General features: G+C 37.3%; 1 protein-coding gene across 1 annotated transcript; it reads right to left on the bottom strand.

The window, feature by feature from the left end:
• Positions 1 to 6,526: 6,526 nt before the first annotated feature.
• Positions 6,527 to 7,508, bottom strand: LOC125935129 (olfactory receptor 2W3-like). Its single transcript, XM_049648828.1, is given in 2 exon segments — positions 6,527 to 7,003; positions 7,005 to 7,508. Coding segments are annotated over 2 exon segments (951 nt in total). The 3' UTR covers positions 6,527 to 6,556.
• Positions 7,509 to 16,567: the final 9,059 nt, after the last annotated feature.

Here is a 16,567-nt window from a genome sequence, read left to right as displayed (position 1 = left end):
TTATTCCATTCTTAGCCAGCTCTATTTTTTTTATTAGTTCTAGTGTTTCAATTACATATATTATAATTTTCCCCCTTAGAATTCTTTAAACTCTAGTCAAAACTAAAGAGTAAGCAATTATGAATTGTCTTTTATATTAGCATTCTGTAGATTGGCAAATTTATAAATACTTCTCATAAGTTCTAGAAACATGGGCTTTTTAATGAAAATTTCTCAGCATGGCATAAAATATATTTACTAATAGACTCCAAATATTTATTTCCTCTGCAATAAGAAGTAAAAACTAGGTAATCCTATGTTCAATAATTAATGTTGCATTGTCTTACATTTTTTGGAAATGATTTAGCTATGTAATGATTATCCAATATTCAGTTTAACTTGGTAAAACTTCAAGGATTCAGTTTACAAAAAAAAAAAATTGAGGAAAACCTTTTAAAAATCACCTAAAACTTTTATCTTGTTCTCAACAATTATTTTTGCATTACTTATGAAATTTCATCATAATATCTTGTTTTTATTGATGACAATTTTTGGGCAGAGGTAACATAAACTTATTTGACAAATAAACTCAAATAAACAAAAAGTACATGTCTGCATTATATTCAATGTTGATAACTCTAGACATTCCATTTTAATTAAACCCACAAGACTAAATTAGCTTTCATATTGAATATTTTCCCATATCATGTCTTTATTACATAATAGTTTTTATTACATTTCTGAGAATTTTAGGGGTATTTAGTTCATATAACAACTTTATTTTTAAGTGAATTAGATACAGCTGTTTTACAAATTAATTTTTGCAATATCATCTAGATGTAGAAAATACCACACATCTACAACATACACACACACACAAATATATATACATACACACACACATACATGAACATATAGGCAGATGCAGACAGCTCATAGTTTATGTGGCTAAAGGTTTTTATTACTAATGTTTTTGGAGAGAACACATAAGATTTGTATATGTTCGGGCTGCCTGAATGGCTCAGTAAATTAAGCATCTGACTTCAGCTCAAGTCATATCATTGTTCATGGGTTTGAGCACCACATTGGGTTCTTGTTGGGTAGGTAAAGGGAGTGTGTACACTCTCTCTCTCAAAAATAAATAAACATTAAAAACAAATAATTTCTGACAGGAATATGTGAGTCCACTCTAGTCTTTATTTCCAACTTGTCCAAACATGTTCCATCAATCTAATACCTTAGTGTAGTACTTCTCCATATTAAAAAAAAAAAAAAAGTTTTGTAAATGTTCTGATAAGTAAATTTATGGAAGTTGTGGAACATATTTTAGTTTTTAAAAACTTCTTTAACCTTTTGTTATTGTTTTTTGTTTCTTTCATCTTAGTAATTGGGGCTGGTCTAGATAAGAATTCCTGAAGGAATCATGTAGAAGGAATACAAGTTTCTCAAATAGAGCTTTGGTCTCCCAATGTCAATATTTACAAGGCTTGTGAGATAAGGAAGGTTTTTAGGAGTGGTAAAAAGGAATAGGTAAAGTTTGAACTGCCTCTAGAGCTGCATTTCTAGTTTTGCAAAGATTTCTAAGCTGTCAATTTCTGAGTACTGAGTTGCAAACTAAAAGGCCTCATAAATGACATCCACACATTCAACTACACTACCTTCAGTTGCTTAAACGAGAAGGTCTAAAACAATGATTACTATCAGGCTCTGAATATGAGCTTCCAATTTGGCCAACCTTTGTTTAGAGAGCAACTTATAAATTTCTTTTAAATATCTTGCTGCTTTTGAGCTAGAACAAATACAGGCAATCTGGGAGGGCTGACTTATAAGAATATTTAGGTATTTTTGTCAGTTTGTCAAGAATCTGATCTATAGCTTCTGAGTGGGGCTTTAGTGGAGAATTATAACTTCAATATTTACCAGAATTTGGAAAGGATTTATTAATTTTAAATTTAGTTTCCCAGGGCACCGGGGTGCCTCAGGTTGGTTGAGTACCAGACTTCAGCTCAGGTCATGATTTTACAGTTCATGAGTTCCAGCCCCACACTGGCCTCTGCTTACAGCTCAGAGGTTAGAGCTTAGGATTCTGTGTCTCCCTGTCTCTCTGCCCTTCCCCCGCTTGTGCTCTCTCTTTCTCAAAAATGAACTTTATTATTATTATTATTTTAATTTAGTTTCCCTCAGCTGTTTAGGGAATGATGTAGCCATTTATCAGAAAATCCCTCAGAGTCTCATCATCTCTGGAATGAGCCCCCAGGGGCCTCCCTCCAAAGGTAGATATGGGGCTATCTGTAAGGCCATTAACAGACAGACTTCTGTTTATAGACTGGTAGTCTCTTCAGATTGTAAAGACAACTCAATAGAGGGTTATTAAAATGAGTGTTCAAATACAGGAGCAGTAGGAATTACATCAGTTTTACAATATTTTGTATTAGGTACCTCTTGCACTTTTACTTTTTTTTTTTATTAGCCTTTTGTAATAAATCTTTGTAATGAAGCTATTTTGGAATTTTGAAGAATTCTGGAGGCACCCTTACTTTCAATTGCACTTAACTAATCTTATCTAATTGGAATTTTCCTCATAATGGCCCTTATAATTTCCCTGAGGGCCAGCAATAGTTTGGTAGGACCCTTAGCTGTAAATGGAGTTTAACCCACATTTCTGTCCAGTCATACCTGGTTACAAACGGGATGCAAACCACATTTCTGTCCAGCTCTATTTGGAGGCCCACAGCCCGATGCTTACCAAGCCAGTCACATAGGCGACTTCCTGGTAAGGCTGTAAGTCTGTAGAACTCAGCCAATGAGGAATCAGGGGAGGGACTTGCATACTAGGAGATAAGTTGCCTCCCATAACTGCCCCCAGCGTGTCTGTCCATCAGACATCTGCTCTTACAAGAAAGTTGATTAAAGCCTTGCTTCTCTGCGCTCTGAGTCTCCTCATTCCTACTTTGATTGGGTCAGTGGGCTTATTTATCACAGTAACCAAGTGATGTTACTGTCTCCTGACCAAGAGAAGTCCCTGTGTACACAGCCAACAATTCTCAGAATTTGGGACTGGGGAATGGATTGAACAGGCAGAACTTAATAAATAACGACTGCTGACTGAGTCCAAACAAATGAGGAACTGCAGCCAGCAGTTCTCAATGTGGGATAGGGACAGAAGAGAGGGCCGAGGTTTCCAATCAAATGGAGAATTGTGGACTAACCTTTCAGCAGTTCCTAATGTGGAAATAGTGATTTCAAACAAATGGGGAACTTACTGGAAAGCCATTTAAAGAGGTTGATGCAAAAAGAGCAGAATACTGAGAAGAACGTAATTAACTACAGCCCTCAGAAATGGTGAGGAAAACAACTCAAAAGGGTTCACAGGCACCATGCCTGTGTTTCCCATTGTCCCCAAATGGAAACACTGTGAGAACTTTCCTTTGGATCCCACCATCACTGACCCAAATCTGTTAAATAACAAAAATTCACTGGAGTTTCACGTCTCTCAGAGATCGAAACTTTCACCAGCCAACAAGAAATTGCCTGGTCAGCATTCCTTAGGTGGTCTGCCTGAGAAGCCTCTGCCATCTCTTGAAGGAAAGCAATCTTGCAATAATCAGTTCACTTTTGCCTAGAATGATTTCCCTGTTCCTGTTCTCTTCTGCCTATAAAAGCCTCTTATTTTGCACAGCTCTTTGGAGCACCTTTCTATCTATTAGATTGAATGCTGTCCAATTTACGAGTCACTGAAAAAAGCCAATAAGATCCTTAAAATGTATTCAACTGGGTTTTGCTCTTAATAGAGGAAACAACAAAATTACTCACCACAGTGCACAGGACTACTTTTATTTCTTAGAGTTACGCAAACCTTCTTTATTCCCTCTGGTACATTTTTCCAGAGATAGAAACATCGCAACTTCAGAGCCCATGTGGCTGCTCCTCAGGTTCACTCAGGGCATCCAACAAGGTATTGTTTTTACAGGGGGTGGGGTGGCTCAGTTGGTTAAATGTCCAACTCTTGACTTCTCAGGTCATCATTTCACTGTTCATGAGTTCAGGGCACATATCAGACTCTGTGCTGACAGTGGGGAGCCTGCCTGGGATTATCTCTCTCCCTCTCTCTCTGCCCCTTCTCTGCTTGCTCTCTCTCTCTCTCAAAATAAAAATAAATAAATAAATAAATAAATAAATAAATAAATAAATAAAACTTAAGAAAAGAATATGGGAGGGATGCCTCGGTGGCTCAGTCAGTTAAGTGTCAGACTTCGGCTCAGGTCATGATTTTATGATTAGTGAGTTCAAGCCCCATGTTGGGCTCTGTGCTGACAGCTCAGAGCCTGGAGCCTGCTTCAGATTCTGTATCTCCCTCTGTTTCTCTGCCCCTCCTCTGCTCATGTGCACACTCTCTCTCTCTTTCTCTCTCTTAGGTAAACATTTAAAAAATTTTTAAGGAAAAAAAAAGAATATGGGTTTGCAGAAGTCCTGGGGCCACTTCTCAATTCTCTATTAAATCACCCCTTAGACTGTGTATCAAGGATGCATTGGGAGGAAACCCTAACTCTCCTACAGATAACTCCCATCAAGCTATTGATACCACTACTTCTTTAAAACAGCAGTTTTGAATATTCAGATAGGGATCCCCTTGAAACATGGTATGCCTTCTTTCAAGAGGCCCTGGATTTTCCACAATTAAATGATCCTCACTAGGGCTGGCACCATTTGAAATGAGATGAGGTGAGAGAATAAAGGATGTTAGAAAGTGAGGGTGGGAATGACAGGTCATTGTGAAATAGGGAAGAATATGAAACTTAGTTACTGAGAATGGAAGTAAGGATATCCCTCAGCCAGGCTCTTTGCCTCATTTCCTCCTCATCTTATCTCCCCTTAGTCTATGAATCCCATCTCAGCTTATTCTAGAATGTGTCTGCTCTCCAAATGCTTGCAAAAAGAGCTGAGGGTGATCTTTATGTTATGTCCTTAAAGTGTGGTCTGAGGGTCAGCTGTGAATGAGTATCCCCTGGGAGGTTTGCAGAAATATAGAATCCCAAGCCTGTCCTAGGACCACCTAAATCAGAATCTGCATGTTAGTAAGATTGCAGAGAATTCATTTGCACATTAAGTGGAAGAAGCCCTTGATGGGGTTCAGTACACACTACCTCAAAATATGGCACTTTGGTGTACTGAATGTTTTGAGATAAAGGAATTTGTGAAATGGCTTTGGAGGAAGGACTTTCTGATCTTCTCCCTGAAGCAGGTCAGAAGATCCTCATGTGGGAGCCCTCCCTGTTCCTGGAGGAAAGGGAAATCTTTATTTCCAAGAGGGAGGGACCCTGAAATGAATCTGAGGACACAGGCATTATTAAGGTTCCCCCTGTTTATTAAATTTTGTTCATATCTCCACTTGTCCTATCGCATTTCTCCATCACTGTCTACTCTTTATCAAATCTAGCATGACAATCATACTTTGGGGTTTTCACCTCCTTATGAAAGCTCCCATGTCATGTAAAACTTACATCAAAGAAATCTGTCTGCTTTTCTCTAATTAATATATCTTTGTCAGTTTAATTTTCAGACCAAGACAGGGACATGAAAAACGTCCAGGAAACTATTTGTCCCCTACACTCTGTATTACATAAGTCATGCTCCTTAGACCTACAGGGTTTTTGACAACTTAAATTCTTAAGGATTTTTGCTCTCTAAATGTTCTTGTAGCAGTAGAAGCAGCAGGAATTGGGGGTCAGACAAAACTTGGAGTAAATCTCTGGTTCATTTCTACTTGAGCAAATGATTTAACCTGAAGTCTCAAGTACCAGATAGGTAAAAATAAAGATAATGATAATCATGCTGATCTCTGACAAATGTGGAGATGATTAGATGAATTAAGAGCACTTGACTCATAGTAGGAACTTAATAAATATCAGGGTTTTCTCACCAATGAAATAAAAACATACTTGAGAAATATAGTACATTAAGATGTGAATGACCCACATGTCATTTGTACAAGTTAACTTCTTGGTTTATCTAAAATTTAAACCCGACTTGGGGGACAAAGGGTAGAAAAAAATATGATTTGATGAAAGGCTTCAGATGAGAATTTGAAAAAAAAAATACTCAATGTGTTAAATTCCCATATTGGATGGCTGTCATGTAAAAGATCAATCTGTGATCATTCTGACAAAAAAAAAAAAACAAAACAAAACAAAAAAAAAAAAACACAAAAACCCAGAAAGTTAACCAATTAAAAACAAACAACAAAAAAGAAAAAAAAAAATCTGATTATGAAAAGTAGTTTTCTATTTGGCACTCTGGTATAAGTTGTGAAAACTCATCTTTATAACTATTGATCACACATTGTTCTTCAGACCTGTTTGATAGATCATTTGGTGGTTTTGGAATGCTATGTGTTGTGCAGTTCACTCATTAAAACATAGTATTGGAACTGAAACAGTTATAGAAGTCTAAGAAAAGTTATATAAGTTGGGAAGAATAGATTAAGATTATTGTCTGGTCTGTTCCAACAGTTCCAGATGCCGTCATTGGCCCCTGATGGAATGACAGCCAGATGGAGATGTTGGTCTTTCATTCTCACTTAATCCTTTCCTACCCCTCTGTTATCCAGCAGCATTCTCCTCAGTGCCCCCTTCACCTCTTTGTTTCAGAGGGTGTAAATCAGGGGGTTCAGGAGTGGTGTGACAATGTTGTAGAAGAGTGTGAGGAATTTGCTCTGGTCCTGGGAAGAGCTGTTTCCAGGTTGCATGTACATGTAAATGATGTTTCCATAGAAAAGGGAGACCACTGTGAGATGGGAGCCACAGGTGTTAAACGCCCTTTGTCTCCCTGACACTGGCTGAATCTGTAACACAGCCCTTACAATGTAGCCGTAGGACACCAGGATAAACACTAGAGGTGACAGCACAATGCCCACTGCCAGGACAAAGACAGTGCCTTCAATGGCAGCTGTATTGACACAGGCCATCCGAATCAGGGCAGGCATCTCACACAGGAAGTGGTCCACACTGTGGCGCCCACAGCCCACAGCGGGGTAACTGCAGGGTGACTGGGGACATGACCAAGGAGTTAGCCACACCACAGCCCCAGGCCACCAACACTAAGCCCATGCAGAGACGTGGATTCATGATCACCAGGTAGTGCAGGGGCTTGCAGACCGCAACAAACCGGTCATATGCCATGACAGCCAGGAGCAAGCACTCCACACCACCCAGACCCAGAAACAGGAAGAGCTGGATGGCACAGCCTGTGTAACTGATGGTCTTGTCACGGCCATTCAGGTTATAGAGCAGCTGAGGAATGGAGCTGGTGGTGAAACTGAGGTCCAGGAAAGATAGGTGGGTGAGGAAGAAGTACATAGGCGTGTGGAGGTGGGGGTCCAGCCGGGACACCAGGATGATGGTGGTGTTGCCCACAAGGGTCAGGAGGTATGCAATCAAGATGACCACAAAGAGGATCCTCTCGAGATGGGGATGGTCAGAAAACCCCAAAAGGATGAAATTTCCCTGGGTGCTGTCATTGGTCCCATCCATCTCTACTGCACCTGAGAGGAATAGTGATACTAATAATACTTATATCCATTATAAGGGAACACTTACAATGAGCCAAACATTCTTCTGTGCTTCTTTACATTTATTTACTCATTTAACCTCCAACTACAATGATTTGCAGTTGGCACTCTTTTTATTCCTGACTTACAGAAGAGGAAACTGACACAGATATGTGTTAAGCAAATTATCATTTTCTAGAAAGGAGCAGAGCTGGTTTGGAACCCAGGGAATGGAACTGAGAACCTTCTTCCTTTACTGCTGGAACTGATTCTAATTCCAGTGACAGGAAAATGTTCCTAAGTTCCTGCTCAAATCTCAAAGGTCCCAGATGGAGCCCCACAATAACCAATTAAGAGTATTTACAATATCTCCACTATATGCAGAATACATTATCCACTCTTTATCCAAAAAGCAAATCTCGGGGCACCTGGGTGGCTCAGTTGGAGAAGTGTCCAACTTCAGCTCAGGTCATGATCTCACGGTTTGTGGGCCCGAGCCCCACATTGGGCTCTGTGCTGACAGCTAAGATCCTGGATCCTGCTTCCCATTCTGTGTATCTCCCTCTCTCTCTCTGCCTCTCTCCCGCTCATATTCTGTCTCTCTCTCTCAAAAGTAAATAGACATTGAAAAAAAAATTCAAAAGGTAAATCTCATTTCAGTATTATTAATGAGGAAATTTTATAGCACCTGAGTAGATAAATAATGTATGATACAATAGAATATTAGTAAAGCAACATCCACATAAAATTATTCCCTCTCTACCCCTCTCCTTCTCTTTCTCTTGCTCTCTCTCATTTGGGTATGGTATTCAAGAAATAGAGTATTTTTTCTTCCAAAGTATTATACAGTGTTTGAGGGGAAAAATCACAATATTATGCAACAAATAATAAAACTTTGATGTGATAATCACATATGTGTGTAGAAACATCTACCAAATTGCAATTCCAAGAATGAATCACATTCAAAGCAAAGCATTTTTGAGAACATAAACCACAACTCTTGCAGATCAATATAGAAGAATAGATTTAAAATATCTTGGGCTATAACTCCAATCTCCCATGTTACAATCCTTTAGCCAACAAGAGACAATTATGAAACCTTGGAATGTTCCTTTACCGTTTTATAGTTTTCTCATCTAAAATTGTAATAATCAAACTATCTTATTTATTTTACAGGTAAGTTTTGGGATTTTTTTAATATGAAAAAAATATAGCAAATATGAAAGTTTATATGTATGTCACATAAAGGTTATGTGTTATACAAATAGGGAATGGGAAAATAAGCCCATGACAAAAGTCAAGGAAATTATGAAGACAAAAAAAAAAAAAAAAAAAGTCTAGTGAGAGGAAACTATCCTTAATATACATCCAGACATACTATGGAAATGCAATAATTAAAACATGATCAATGATGAGGAATTTGGAGTGGGTAGACCATAGATCCTTCATTCATTTTTTTTCATAAAAACTTACCATAAAAACTTATTTAGACTTATTTAAAAAGATAAAACTACTATATAGGAAAGAATCATAGTTGTTCTCTTTTTTTCCTGATTATCTTAGATCTCACTAAACAAGTTGCAACTATCAAAAGGTATGAAGCAAAATACAAATAAAGTTGATTACATATTTTTAAAAAAAATCTATAAGGAATCCTACAACAGACAATACTAATACAAAGCCTAAGGAATAATGATAATACTAGAGCAATTCAATATGACAGCTGAAAGGCTACCTTGTTTAGTAAATTTTTTTCAAGAAATTGGAGAAAAGACATGTAATGAAAAATAGGCAGCGACTTGAAGAAGTTCACAGGAAAACAAATGATTTACAAAACATGATTTAAAAATATTAAAATCATTCTCACTAATGACTAAGAGTATAACATATAAAGTTATTTACTTTTTAGATTGGTAAGTATTTAAAGATGTGATACATACACAGCTGGGAAAGTATGGGGAAATAAACTCATTAACTTTTGATAGGAATAAATTGGAATATTAACTTTGGAACAACCTTTATAAAGATCATTAATTAAAAGTACACATATATCTTGAGGTTGTATATGTAATTTTAACAAAAGAAACACCTATTATAAAATTTAAAATTACATGTTATTTTTCTGACTTATTAATTGTGAATCTAGCAATCTATTTTGCATTTATTAACCCACATTATGTAAATAAAAATCAAGAAACTTTATTATAACATTGATTGAAATGGATAATAGAAAAATATGTTTAAAGTTATTGAAAAGATTAAAAATGACAATTTTATGAACTAGAAACAACTACTAAATGAAAATAAGTATAGGTACATAACTTCACCTGCAATTTTTTTCCAAAACCTAGATTAATTTCAAACTAGTGAAAAGTGAAATATAATGTATAATCAGATTATATGTACCTTGATGACATTTTTTGGTCACAAACTCTATGTATTATATATTTTTCTATGTATAAAATGTACATTAAAATAGAAACAATATCTGGAAGTATGCACTGAATTGTTGAAAAGACCTACTTCTCAAGAGTATGATGCATTTTAAACAAGGCTTTCATTTGTACATGATTCCTTCTTTATTAAATAATCATCAATAATCATGAATTATGAAATTAGATAGAACACATGCCCATGCATGTATTTAGTATAATATAATATTTAGGAAATTCCCCTATGGTTATTTTTCTGAATTTGTTAATATGTCTTTTTAACTTTGTCATTCCTCCTTTAGAGAGATCATTGTCCCATCTGAGTTAAGAAAATCTGATTTTATTAACAAACTAAAAAAGGCATGATGTAGGAAGAAAGGCAGGAACAAATTTTCAATCATTGTAATGGTGTCAGTGTTTTATAACAAAAAACTGCACAACTTCATGGTCCTAAAATTATGTTTTCTGTGAAATAAGAGAACAGTAGAAAGAGGAGCAGAAAATGAGCCATATGCTTATGAAAGGGCATGGGTTTGTCTTTCAAAATAACTTGAGTTCTAATCTCCTGAATTGTTTTCACAACTTTGTTTTTAAGTTTATGTATTTATTTTGAGAGAGAGACAGAGACAGGGAGCTCAGGGGAGGGGCAGAGAGAGAGAGAGGCAGAGAGAGAGGGCAGGCAGAGAGTGAGAATCCCAAGGAGGCTGCTTACTGTCTCCTGAAGCCCAGCAAGGTGCTGGATCTCACCAACCACTAGATCATGACTTGAGTCAAAATCAGGAGTTTGTCGCTAACCTACTGAGCCCCCCACTGCACCTGTGTTCACATCTTCTATGGGGAGGCAAGAATGACTTCACAAAAAGACTTGCAACAATGGAAACTCAGAATAAATGTTATTATGTTACACCATTCCAGCTCCTAACCAGGATGCTGCCTCTTTTTGGTTTTTAATATTTTTTAAGTTTATTTATTTTGAGAAAGAGAGACAGAGGGAGTGAGGAAGGGGCAGGGGGTGGGGCAGAATATCGGAAGCGGACTTTGTGCAGATACCACAGAGTCCAATGTAGGTCTTGAACTCACAAACCATGAGATCATCACCTGAGCTGAAGTCCGACACTTAACAGACTGAGCCGCCCAGGCACCACTCTTTCCTTGTCTTTAGAATGAGACAGAAGTCACTTGTCCTGCCCCTGGGGCTCTGACAGGGAGGGTCCATGAGGCCAGCTGCTAGCACACACTTCTCTCCATGGAAGAAACAGGTCTCTCATGGGGAATATGGAATATGGTCATTTTCTGAATGGTTCTGGGGATGGGACAAATATTTTCTCCCTTTAATTTCAAACTTTGAAAGGAATAGAATCAGTTTTCTTTTCTCTGTGTAGAGATCATTCTCAGCATATTGGTTCTGCATGAACAACCTCCCCACCTTCCCCACCTCCCAATGCAGTTTTCTCTTCATAACTGCCTTCTATAACCACTGTGAATATCTTCATATTTAACCTAATTGTGCACCTGTTCCTGCACATAGCAAATTTTACCGTATGTTACGTGAATTTGTCATTATTCTCCTGGTGAGGAGAAGGATTGGGCAATATCTATCATTTTATCATTTATACATGGACACAGCTCAAAAGAATAAACAATGAATTGGTTAACATGGCCTTTCAGGTTTGCCTTACCCTGGAGAAGCATTTCCTCTTCATTGAACAAAACCAGAGAAACTTAAAGGCTGTATCAAACTCTGAACTGGAGAGAACTGACCTCTCCCCACACACTAACGATTTGGTCTTTCAGACATAATTTTGTGTGGAATTGGAAATAAAAGAGCAGCTCACCTGCACAAAGGGAACTATTACCTTGTAAAACAACCGCTTAACTTGTGTATTTGGCAGTGTGTGTGTACCAAAGGATAAAATACATTTCTCCCTGTAGGTGCTGGTCAAACACTGGAAATACCATTGCATCCAAATGCACCATTCTATGGCAAAAATGCCCACACTGAAACCATAAGTCAAAGAAATTGTACTTTTTTCAGTTCCTGGAAAGTAGATGGTCATATAATCAAAGATTTTAGTTTATTTACAAAGTATTTTTAAAGATTAAAGAGTTTTAAAAAATTTTAACATTTATTAATTTTTGAGAAACAGAGACAAAGCATTAATGGGGGAGGGGCAGGGAGAGGAAGACACAGAATCTGAGGAAGCAGTCTCCAGGCTCTGAGCTGTCAGCACAGAGCCCAATGTGGGGCTGGAACTCAAGAAAGGTGAAACCATGACCTGAGCCAAGGTCGGAATCTTAACTGACTGAGCCATCCAGGCATCCATAAAGATTAAAGAGTTTTAAGCTCACAAAAAGTAGCTGCAATGGCAGATGATAGGGACTAGGATTGATGTTTTGATGCAGGAACGGTTCAGACTTATATCTTCCCAAGCAAGGGATGACGTTTCCCCATCTCCCTCCTGGAAGCTGAGAACACCCTTTTCAATGTCTTTTTTTTTTTCTCCACCAAAATGAAACTCCCATCTCAGATATCATTTTCTCATGTCTGCCTGAGAAATCTATCTTCCTTGACACCAATTCTAACATTAAAAAAATGGGAATTTGTATATTGTGTTTCTTCATATTTTGTCTCTTTAGCACTTTTACTTGTTTATCTTTTAAAATGATTTTGTATTGGTAGATTATTGCTCTATTATAGCTAAATAACATGAGTTGTGATGTATGTGCTTATGTGTAGCTTTTCTCTTGGTCTGTCTGTCATAATCCATAAATTTTCCAAGAGCAAGGAGGATACTCCTCATTTTATATTTTTGTGTTCCTTTGATTCATCTCATACAGCTTTTTTTTAACAAACCAAAGATAACTGTAGATTTATGAGTCGAGTCCCTAAATCCAGAAATCTACTCACCATCTTTATTTGTGTGCACCAGGTTCCACTAAAAGTCAGAAGTCAGAATGTACAGATCTAGGTGGAGGACCTCCATGGATTTTACAATGCCCTCTCCATGACTACTGAGTTCACATGGGTGTTCTAGCCAGGTGTAATTCCAGATGTGGAGGAAATGAAAGCACCTCTCCTTGGCTTGGCTCATTCCTCTTTAAATGCAATTGACCACAATATTTATGCTGAGGGCAATGATAGTATGATGTAGCTCTCCTGAGGAAAGACTGGGGAGGTATTATAATGGTGGTCTTGATTCATCAACAGCCTTAAGCTCTGGGAAAACTTCTGAGCCCACAGGGGTCATTAGTACATACACTGAGGTGTGCTGTAGATATCTATCACATTGTGTTCAATCTCCCATAAGGTCTAGACAAAAAATGAGTACCATGATAATTTGTCCCTTGTATAAAAAAAGATTTATTACTTCATGTAAGTAAAACTAAAGCCTCAATCCATTGTTGTTTTATAAACATAAATCCTGATGGGCCATTTGCTCCCCTGTTACCAAGAATTTTTATGTGCCTGAAAAACAATTGAGGACTAATTAGTTCCATACTACATGGAATAAGATCATGCTTTTTTTTTTTCCTTTTTTTCCTCCTTAGCAAAAGAATTTTGACGTTTTTTTTTTTTACTAAAAAATTTTATGTATGATGACAAAGAACTCTTTGTCTTAGTGAAAAATGTCATAAATGCATTAACTAGTATACATTTTATTATTAATTTAAGGAGCTAATAGGGTGAACTATTTTGTTTAATTCATTTATTTACTTATTTATTTTTAGATCTGAAAGGAAGATGTCAGCATATATTAATTTATACCTTATAGTTTCAGAAAAAAAAAACTAGAGGTAATTTGAGCAGTTATTATGAAATTCTAACTTTATTAGATTGTGGATACATGACCATGTTTTTAATGCCCTTATTGAGGCAAATATGACATCATGAGGTTGGACTTTTTTTAATAATACTAAAGTAAATATATAAATAGAAATTGAATCCATGCAATCAGCCAAGAAATATCAGAGAAAAATCAGACGAGTTTGAATCAACTAGTTAGAGAATTTATCAAAAGGATTATTTGGGTACTTTTGAGTACATATGGTTACAGAGTCAGGGAACAAAGAAGATATTTCATATAAATGAATCAATATAACTTGTAGGTTTCTAGAATGTGCCCATACATATTCAGACCACCTCCATTGTTCCTTCTTCCCTGTTGAACAATTCCACAGAGGGACCCAGTAGCGCACAGAAAATGTGCATGGAGGGGTCCATGCTTGAAGAGCAGACAGGTTTAATAAATCCCAGCGTTCCCAATTTCTGTGCCCTTTGGGACACTAAGAGTTGAAATTACAACTCTCAATTTGCTAAGTTCTTTCTAACTCCTAATGCAGCTATTTCACTTCCTATGTCCAACCAGCCCCATATATCTCTCTCCTCCCTTTTTTCTTCATTCAGGACCTTCTTAACATGTTAGAATCATTAGCTTATTTGGTTAACTCACTTGACAAACCAGTCACCTGATTGAGGGGGTGGAGTAGGAAATTATCAAATTAGGTATTTGAATAGATTATCCAGTCTTGTTAAACTGTAAACCTAACTCTGAGAGCTATAGCTTCAGAAAAACTATAATCTAAGGTTTGTAGTTGACTTTTGAATCATTCTTTATGATTTTAGTCATTCCTTAAAGTGATCTGGGCCAGACAAAAAGTCCAATGTATAATAACAGAGACATGCATGATGGTAAGGAGTGATGGGGAGGAGAGGAGACCCAAGACACCCTTTAGCTGTTGGAGTTGGCTCTTCTGTGAACCTCAGATCAAGAGGGTCTCATAAAGCATGAAAGATTCAATTTAAAAAAAGGTTTTAGTCCATATAATTTTACAGAATTCTCCCCACACCCTTAGTGGGTATGAAAGGTGGCATACGGAGTGCATATGAAGTAATGCATAATTCAAAAGTGTTGGCATATTGTCATAGGGAATCAAAGCTACCGGAGGCTCAATAAGACCATACCTGGGAATGGCAAGTCATCATGTTCCTAGAATTTATTACCTTCACAAATTGATCCTTCTTTTCAAATTTTCTGTATACCTAAAAATGGATTCTACTCATTTAGCACTTGACATTAAACTTTATTGGACAGTGATTGTGTACTTATAAATAATAGTAATAATAATAAAATACTAATTATAATAGTATAATATGTTACATTTCAGAAAACACTTCTAGATCTATGATTTAATGCTTCCCCTGAAAGTCAATCATTTATTATTCAACAAATATGAATTGAGTGATAACCATGTACAAACCAGTATCTGAGGTGCTTGAGATATGTTGGGAATACTGTTATCAATAGACCGATATCCCTCCCTTCAGAGTGCTTACATTCTACCAATAAAAGGCAAAACAAACAAACAAAAATAAACACAATAAATAAGATAACAATATAATAGAATACATTTAGAAATTGTTAACTACAATATTGGAAAAAAAGGCTCCATTGGGCCTGGTAAAGGGGACTGGGAGAGTGGGTTCTGGGTGGACTCCAAGGTGATTCAGACAGTTTAGTTGAACTGAGAAGTTGGATTTGAGCAGGATTAATGAAAAAAATGGGATAAGTAAAGGAGATATGTGGGAAAATGGAACCACAGGTAGAGGGCTCATCTGGGAGAAAGACCCATGGTGGGAAGTGCCTTGTCTGATGTAAACCCAGCCCAGGTGCCAGGATAGAGGGAGGAAGATAAAAACAGAAGCATGTGGAGGGACACAAAATCAGAATCAGGTAAGGAGCTGGTGTTTAGATACTCCAGGGTTTGAAGTTTTGCTGTAAAGATTATCTAAGTTGAATGGAAAGTCATTGCAAAGTACTGTCTTGGGAGCTGAAGGATAACCCAGCTGCAGCATCCATAATGGATGCGCAAAGGGCTGGAGTACAGCTAATGTTAGGAACCAAATGTAGCAACTCAGTGGAAGAGGATGGAAGTTCAGACTAGTTATAGCAACAGAGTGGTTAGGACTGGCTAAGCTTTGTATATGTTCTGAAGGTAGAACCAAGGGTTTGCTGATGGTTTGGATGAGGGCCAAAGAAATCAAGAGAGAAGTCAACCAGATTCTTGGCTTGAGCGACTGAAAGGATGGTGTTGCTTTCCACTGAGATGGAGAAGTCTGTGTGTATGTGTGCATTCATGCATACATGCACACTCTCACATTCCTATATGTTTCAGGAGAATAGGAAAAATCTTTAAATAGGATTTAAAGAAGTTTGCTGTTAGTGAACCAGAATTCCATAAAGAACAGAAGAAACCTTTAGGAAGACGCACAAAACCTTGCAAAGTTTAGGAAACAAGGGATGAAGGCACACTTAAGTTGGCTTAATGATTGACATAAATCATAGTAAGATGCAAAGTAAGATAACAGCATTAGAGAGAAACAGTGGAAACCAGGATGTTTGCTTTCTCATAGGAACTGGTTATTCTCTGTTCACACCCTGACTATGTGGTGTTGTCCTTCTACCCATTAAGCATAAGTGAATGGGTGTTGGAACTCCCAAGGAGGTGAGATCTCAGAAAAGTGACTCTGTTTCTCCTGATGTCTATGTGGAAGGGTCTCTACTGCTCTGAGTGTATTTTCTCTGCATTGACTCCTGTCATGGATCCTGGC

Source organism: Panthera uncia (genome assembly GCF_023721935.1).
Source record: "Panthera uncia isolate 11264 chromosome A1 unlocalized genomic scaffold, Puncia_PCG_1.0 HiC_scaffold_17, whole genome shotgun sequence".
NCBI classification, from domain to species: domain Eukaryota; kingdom Metazoa; phylum Chordata; class Mammalia; order Carnivora; family Felidae; genus Panthera; species Panthera uncia.
The sequence above is the reverse complement of the archived record's forward strand: the minus strand, read 5'-3'. Positions and strand labels throughout refer to the sequence as shown.